Consider the following 8,665-nt stretch of genomic DNA (forward strand, 5'->3'; position numbering starts at 1 on the left):
CACTCCTGTCATGTTCCGATTTAGGTAAGACCTTTCTACCTCACTGAAGCATTTATTAACATTATTACTAATTATTGTGTTTACATGTACTTAAGCAATATAACATACTGTATTGTACAAATGTGCTACAGATAATTGTGTCTAGATTTTTGGTCAGTCACTGATCTTGTGTAGCATCAGATTTTTTAATGTATTATTATAATTGTCAGGTATTTATTGTGGGGAATTCAATTATTCATAGCTCAGAGGGGGAACGGGGTCCAAAGGGGTGACCAGAGACACTGAATGTGAATGAAATCGCTGAAAGCATTTGATAATGGTGTTCTTTCCATAATGGATGAATGACCTCTGATCTTTATATTGTTTTAGGTGTAGGAAGGATAATAATATTACCCACAGCATTTCGAACACCGGTTTCTTTCAAATGTCTGATTTTCTTTATTGAACTGAAACTGAAAGTGTTTTTTTTTTTTCTCTTTAGTGCACGTTACCAGAAACATTAAATCTGGTTGTTGTTCAGTACAGAATCATTCCTGAATTCTTCTATGGCATTTGAAGGTTCTGTATTTTAAGGAGTGAACCGAACAATAGTGCCATCGCAACTGTTCTTAAAGACAACTATATAAAAACAATTATTGTCTTTGTCAGAGGAGGAAGAGAAATGGCAAGAAGAAGAATCAAATGAGGAAGAGCAAGAAGAAGAATCAAATGAGGAAGAGCAAGAAGAAGAATCAAATTTGTTGTTTCCGCTTCAGGTGCTGGATCGTCATTGTGGTGCTTCCCCTGCCAGGTCAGATCACTTTTGCAAAGCTTGCATGTTACACACTTTTTAGTTGTGTGAAGCGTGAAGTGCTCTAACCCTAAGCCGAACCTTGTTTTCTGCGTCAGTCATGTTTAGTTTTTTTGTGTGTATTTACTTTTTAAACTTATTTTTGAAGATCACTCCTCCGCTCCGGCTCGCTTCCTTCAGCTCGCCCTTATTTATTTATTTTCCAGCGTAGACGAAGCGTCGCAGGTGACGTAAGCGGATATGACAAGCCGCGTAACACATAAATCGAGCAACACAACGAATCGATCATGCAATTCGTTGCCAACACTTTTAATAATCGATTATTATTTATATTTTTTTATATAATATATATATTATATTATTATATATTTATATATTTTTAAATTATTTATAATAATTTATAATGGTTATTACTTAATTACTTATTACTATAATTATTTATTCTAATTATGTATTAGTAATATATATATATATATATATATATATCAAGTCAAGTCAAGTCAAGTGGGTTTTATTGTCATTTCAACTACATACAGAGTACACAGTGAAACGAAACAGCGTTCCTCCAGGACCATGGTACAACAAAGACAGTGCATACAAAACAGAAGTGCAACACAGTACAAATGCAGACAGACAACACAACACAGTACATACAAAGAATAATCAATAAATAATATATGTGTATATAATATATATTATTTATTAATGATACTTCGATAAAACACTTCTTTACACATCTGCTTGGTTTGCTCTTGGTCTACTCTTGCTAGAACAGCCTGACCTGACCATGTTGGCAGTTGTTCCTCTTGTAAATGTAATATGCGGATAGTCAAACAACTGATATATATATATATATATATATATATATATATATATATATATATATATATATATATATATATATATATGTGTGTATATCTAATGAAGTTAGCCCAGGTTACACGTTTGATCACCATGGGCTGCATGGGTGGTGAAGCACCTCTAAAGAGGATATACCCGCAGTGTGCGACAGGGGGCGCTCTGTAGCGACTAATCCACCATGCACGCTTATGGCGCGTGTCTTTTTGCGTCATCGTTGTGCGACGAGGGCTTTAGGGGCCAATCAAAAGTCAGAAGTGGCCTCCACCGTTTTTGTTGTTGTGGAGAAGGGTCGCGTTTCTTGTCGCGGCGCGGGGTCGTGTTATTGTTGGCGGAATAGTAGCGTTTGATCGCACGGCTGCTCGCAGCGCGGTAGGCGTTGGACAGGGACGTGTACGCGTGGCACAATACGGAGACTGGAAGCAGGCTGTGGTTCAGCAGTCGGGCGGGCTGTCTGTGTTGATTTGGCTTGACGGCTCTCGTGTTTTTTTTGCCACAGAGGGCTGTCCAGTTGGTCAGCGTTGGGCGCTGTGAATTCCCGCTGTCCTGTACAGCGCTTCTGGATGGCTTGATCGTTTCTTTGCATTGCAACACAGCACTCCAGCCCAGCGACCTTCTTCTCGACGCGTCGAGGCCGCTGCACTGAGGAGCATCGCGATGAACTCGAAGCGGGCCAACGCGGGCGAGAACCTGGGGGGAGGAGGAGGAGGAGGAGGAGGTGGTAGGATGAACCCGTCAAACGCGTCGCATACAGCGGCCGGCGGCTCCCACCGCAAGCAGACCATCATCAACTCCCCGGCCAAATGCTGCGGGAAAGGCGAGCACGCGCACTGCATGGCGCGCGACGGCACCCTGTCCATCACTTCCCTGCGGTCCCGCCTCGGGCCCACCATCCGCTCCACGCTGTCCGCGGCTGTAGACACGCTGCTCGGGGAGATCGTGGCCGTGATGTCCGAGACGCACGGCGAGCTGCGCTGCAAGGAGCAGGAGAACGAGAAGCTGAAGGTGCGCCTCGAGGTTTCCGAGAGGGAGCTGAAGACGCTGCAGGACTGCCTGTGTAGCGCGCAGAAACTCATCGACCAGCTACAGGGCCCCTTCGCGAGTCCGCCCGTGCCTCCACACCACCACGTCTACCCGACCCCCCAGGCCAACCCGGTGGGCTCCGGCCGCCTGGGGCACCGGGGCGCGAGCGATGCTGCAGCCGACCCACGCTGCTTTGCCGCCGCCGCCACCGGCGGAGAGCCGGAACTGAGCGGCGCTCTGGGAGACGCCATACACGGCTTCGACTCCAGAGACGACTTCAAGAGCTGCCACCTGTCCATCCAAGCGGACGGGACGGTGACCAACAGCTACTACGACCCCATGGCCGTCCACTCGGCCGGCATGTGCCATGACGTCAACAGGACAGGTAAGACTCCAGCTCAGCGGCTTTGGCGTTTCTTAAGGTTCACTTCAATCGTTTCCTCAGTGGGACTATAAGGTCCTGTTGTTTTTCTTCAAAGCAATCTCTAAAATTCCGAAAACATTCCCAAATAAAAAAAACAAAAAACCCTTGATCTTCAAAAAAAAAAAAAAAAAAAAAAAAAAAAAAAAAAGATCCTTTGGTGTTCATTTTTGGCCTTTTAAAGAACTTTATTAAATAGCACATTCCCAGAATGTTTCTGTGTAGTTGGCAGTTACCTTTTGATTTTCTAAAATATTAAGTAATTTTAGAGCAGTCCCATAATTTTTAAAATGGCTTTTTAAGATTTTCTACTTTCATTGAAATAGAACTTTCTCCAAATCCTTTGACGTTCCTTATGGGTGTGGTATTATTATTCAAAGAAGTTTTTAATTTTAATTTCCCAGAGGTTTATTTTTTTCCTTTTTTTTTTCAGGGTCCAGTTTGTTTTTAGAACTATATTAAATAGCACGTTGCCCGACTACAGCCATGTCTTCTAGTTGCCTGTTGGTTTTCTAAAACATTAGCCAAATTAATTTTGTTTCTAGTAGACATACATGTTCTTTTTGTAAACCTTACCAAAATATAACATTCTATGAACTTTCCCAAATCTTTTAAGATTCCATGTTTTCTGGAACTTATGAGAATTTTTTTGGTTTAATTAGTTTTTGCAGTAACTTTAATAGAACCTTATTATTGTGTTTTTCCAGTCAATTTGGGATTTGTGCACATATATAAACATACATTTTTTTTCACCTCAAGAATTCATACATTTCATAACAATGAAAGTTCATTTAAAAATATGCCTTTGTTGAGGAATTACTGAAAAACACTAACTGTAATCTGTCTAATATACTGGTCTTATACACTATACTCAAATTCACATGTGTCTTAAATAATGAAGATATTGCCAAAAAAAAATATTTTTATACAAATTATATACATAAAAAGAAGTGTTTGTACAAGTGCCATTTGAGTCTTTGATACAGTCAATTATACAATATCTGCATAATTCAATGTTCTTGAGGAAATTGAATTGTTCAGTCATTTCTAAACTCTCTTTTTTGATGACATCATTACATGGGATTTTGACACATTGTTTTAAAAGATGCTTTTGGTCTCATTTCATGAGGGAGAGGTACATGCGGGGCATTGTATAACAAGGACTCAAGGAAAACCTTTTTTGTCTAAGGAAAACTTCACCACTCAATGATGCAGAAATGTGAAACATTTGTAGGATTCCCTTCTAATATCAACATGTCTTTGAACTGCACAATGTTAACGATGAAACTGCTCTGTTTCCAGGTGAGATGAGCGATCGGCGACTTTCTCACCCTGCCTCCCACCCCCCGTACCCAGTTAAACAGGAGCAGGTTCCCAGTACTTCAGGTCCAGTGTGTGTGAGGGATGGCGATCGATCTGCGCAGAGCGTGTGCGACCTGGGCTACATCCACGTAGTGGAGGAGGAGGGGGGTGGCTCTCGTCCCCATAGCCATCCACCCAAACCCACGCCCACTCCCCAATCATCTGGGTCTCACAACGGCCCTTCATCTCAGAGTCCACCTTCACAGGGCCCATCCGGACTTGGAACGTCCCAGAGGGATGCCTCTGGGGCAGGTGGGCAAAGCCCAGGGACGTCTCCGGAGGTCCGCAGACGTCGTTCAGCCTCAGAGCTGATGGGCGAGGCACCGGGTGATCGCCCTCATCTGTGCATGGAGTGTGGCAAAACCTTCCGGCTGGTCTCCAGCCTAAAGAAGCACTTGCGCATCCACACGGGCGAGAAGCCCTACCCCTGTGCAGTGTGCGGCCGCCGCTTCCGTGAGTCCGGTGCCCTCAAAACCCACCTGCGCATCCACACAGGGGAGAAGCCCTACTCCTGCTCTGAGTGCGGCACGCGCTTCCGCCACCTGGATGGACTGCGCAAACACCGGCGCACACACACAGGCGAGAAGCCCTACGTCTGCGCCGTGTGTGGCAAGCGTCTCAGCCGCCTCCAGCACCTCAAGCAGCATCAGCGCATCCACACTGGGGAACCGCCCACACGCTGCCCACTCTGCCGCCGCGCCTTCCAGGACGTCGCTGCGCTTAGGAAGCATCTGCGGCATCACCAGGGGGAGCCAGGTCTGGAGGAGGTCCGGGATAGGCTGGGACTCGAGGCGGACGAAGAGGAGGATGGTGATCCGAACCTCCAAGGCCCTATAGAGGAGGAGGAGATGAGATTCGGGATGTGGGGCGAGGAGGAGAGGGAAGAAGGGGAAGCGCCAGTGGATTGCGTTTAGGTGCTGAAAGAAAACAACAAAAAGCATTAGTCACCAGCCTTGCTCCTGGATATCTGCCTTCCTCCAGAGTATATTTTGTACCCTTATCTGTTATCCCAATCAATCAGCTTCTGCAGAAGTACTTGATCTTGGAGGCCTCAATGCACCTAATCCAGTTTTAGGAAGGGCTTGAATATCATCTCATGAGCTAGCTTAGGTGTGTCGAGGTATATTTTAATTCCTAGGATCAGACTTGAGGACCCCCAGTCTAGCGCAATCCACCTTCTTCTAAATAGTTTGAATGCCTGGGTTAGTTGGTAACAGATTAGGGTTCAAACTAAGCTCCGCAAGAAGGTTGATCTCCAGGTGGAGGGTTGGTAACCACTGTCTTAAAGCTTTAAAAACTGCCTAAGGGTGCAGAGACTAGGGCTTTTGTGACTTGCATATGAACTGGTCATTCAGAAGTCACTAGCCAACATTTGCTACCAGGCCTTTTGTAGTTTTAGAGTGTCTTTACATAATTGTGAATATTTCTGTTCCCAACACTGTGTGGACACTGACCATGTGGGAAAGAATTGATGAGCCAGATAAAGCATTTGAGCTTGATTTAAAAGACTGCCCACACGTTTTCTTTTCAAAGAAAGAAAGAAAGATGTCAGAGGACACTTCTGGCTTGACCGTCAGTCTTTCCCGATGGACCAACTGAAATGTTGTTTATGTTGTTGTTGTTGGTACAGGGCTTCACACCTGGCATCTCCAAAACAGAAGTTCCAGTGGCAGTGGGACAACTTGTTATGGTAGTCATCTTGTCCTGATGACATTTAAATAGCTGCACTTGGCATGTTAGTTTAAGGTTACAACTGAACTCTACAAGGTTGGAGATAGTTAGCATGTTTTATAAATATATTACATTCTGAGGAATGAACATCACATCAGGAGAACTGGTTGTTGCCCCTTGACCATTGGGAATTACTTTTTGCTCACATTTGCTGAGTAAATATTTGTAACGTAATTGGACTAATGCTTGTGGCTTTTTTGTGGTGACATGGATGTTAGAGATCTTCCACAAAGCCCATGAAAAGTCAAGAATGGGATTCTGGTTTCAGCAGGTAAAATGGTGTGTTGGGGGGGAGGGTATTTTTTCAGAGGTATTTGACTCCACCTGACCCTGAATTTGATTTATGATCTTGGATTTTGTAATCACTGATTGGCAGCTGAAATGCTGATGTAAAAGGTCTGACCACCTGGGTGTCATACCTGACTTATTAGTGTATTGGGGTAGAGGACATTTGACACTGATCTGAGCAGTACTGGAGCTACCGAACCTCAATATTCCTGACCAACCAGTGAAAACAAAATCCAGGACTGGAAATTGGATTCCAGGTCCAATGTTAAATACCTCTGCAAGGGTTCATTCAGATGGACTCCCATGATGCTGTATGTTTTAATGTTTCATAAAGGTTTTTGGATGGTCATTTGTGGTAGTTAGTAATAATGTAATATAGGTATTTGTGCAAGTGTGGAAAAAAGAAATATGACCAAAAAGGGATTTCAGGGCGGCATGAGAGCCTTAACTCTAGTTAGTCTGATTTCTCTCTCTCTCTCCCTCCCTCTTTTTATCCCTCTTTCTCACGTGTTTTCCCACACAAGAATTAATAAGCTGTAAAAAGAAAATGGTACTTCAGCTCAGAATGCACCTTCATCTTTAGATCTTTTCTTGCTATACTTTTACTGTGGATCCCTGGATTAGACCATGTGGATATTGTGTGTGTGAAATTTGGAATGTTATCGGGTTTTTAAATTTTTTTATATAAATATCTTTTTTTTTTTTTTTTTCGTTTGTTTTACCAGTTCACATCAGCCACCCAGTTATTGAAATGTCTTGATGTATTGACATCCAGATGGCTATTCAATTTCACCCAGTGAATAAAAACCTTCAGAGATTAATAAATAGGGTTGGTGTGCCAAAATGAGAAGCATTATGAAAAGTGTTGCCCTCCTGTGGTCAAAATGAGTCACTGCAGTTTGTGTTGGTATTGAACAAGATTAAAGTCCATTTCTTTGTTACCATTCATACTGATGTTCATAATGTATTTTTGATGACCGTTTTGCCTCTTTACCCAGTAATATGGACAAAGAAGACCCTTCAAATGTCACAACAACAGACTTTGAGATGCATTTGTGAAGCGTTTTGGACTCATAAGTGTTGTTGTGGTTCTCTACTTGGTTCTCCACACTTCTTTGTATTAAGAAATGTCCCTCCTGTATATGGGATTTAACACATGTAAACATTATTGCCTAGTGGATAGTTGACCCAAGTATACCTAGGGTGAATGAAAACACTGTAGTGTTTTAATAACTCTTCCAAATGTTTCAGTAACTCTTTCATGCTTTATATCTATACACATGTTCATTACATCTAGTAAATAAAAACTTTTATATTGAAATTGCAAAATCACTGTTTATCTGGTGGGTTGTACTTATGAGTGGGGGTAGGCTAGGGAGTTGCTGATTAGGTAGTTCTCTCTTTTTATTATTATTATTATTATATACCATTTCTGAAGCTGCTTAATTTTTTACATAATGAAAAACACAAAGCATGCGTTTTATAAGCATTAATCATTGATTCCATATAAATTGCTTTCCTGTTAAAAGCATGTTGTTAGTTTCAATGCATTTAAGCGACTCCATTATTGATCAGATGCTCACAATGATATATTTTTCTTTTTCAGTGTTAAATATCAGCATATTTACTATTTTCTAACTCTTAATACAGGGCAATGGAAAAAGGAGAAAACCAGTGACTATAATGGTATAGAGTGTACAGACCTTTTGGTTGGCTTGACAAAGCCAGCTAATAACATTTGCGTCTGGCTAAGGTTATGTCCATTGTAGATGGCTGTTGATTTTGTTTTTGGTAACATGGCATTTGTTTTATATAGCAATGAATGATTGAAGGTTGTGGCTTGATCACAGTTATGAGGGTTTTTTTATTTTTTCGTTGGTTAGTTGAATGTGATTAAATGCTATAAGTGCTTTTTAAATGTTAAATTGAAAGAAGTTAATGAATATAGTGTATGAAAGGGTAAAACAGGCTTTAATATTGTGTGTGTATCAGCCTTGTCAAGCCAACTTAATTAATAGTGAAGGATCTTCTGCAATTTATATAAAAAAGTGAACAAAATATATATATAAAAAAATAAAAATTTAAAAATAGATTTTTAACAAATATTCTCATCTAGAACTAGGAGTGAGGTTTTTCTTCCTTAGAGATCTTTGCACTTTCAGCTCCCTCATACCCCCATGCAGTTCCTTTCA

General features: G+C 41.9%; 1 protein-coding gene across 2 annotated transcripts; it reads left to right on the forward strand.

Annotated features, from left to right (window-relative positions):
* The first annotated feature begins 724 nt into the window (after positions 1-724).
* Positions 725-7,794, forward strand: LOC140551718 (uncharacterized). Of its 2 annotated transcripts, XM_072675308.1 has the most exons (3): positions 725-790; positions 2,148-3,056; positions 4,395-7,794. In XM_072675308.1, exons 2-3 carry the CDS (start codon positions 2,306-2,308, stop codon positions 5,366-5,368), a joined length of 1,725 nt encoding a protein of 574 aa, XP_072531409.1. In that variant the 5' UTR covers positions 725-790; positions 2,148-2,305; the 3' UTR covers positions 5,369-7,794. The 2 variants fall into 2 exon arrangements, with proteins under 2 accessions (XP_072531409.1, XP_072531400.1); XM_072675299.1 differs by lacking the exon at positions 725-790 and having other exon boundaries at positions 1,880-3,056.
* The last annotated feature ends 871 nt before the right edge of the window (positions 7,795-8,665 follow it).

The sequence above is a fragment of the Salminus brasiliensis genome, chromosome 1, assembly GCF_030463535.1.
Source record: "Salminus brasiliensis chromosome 1, fSalBra1.hap2, whole genome shotgun sequence".
Classification (NCBI taxonomy): domain Eukaryota; kingdom Metazoa; phylum Chordata; class Actinopteri; order Characiformes; family Bryconidae; genus Salminus; species Salminus brasiliensis.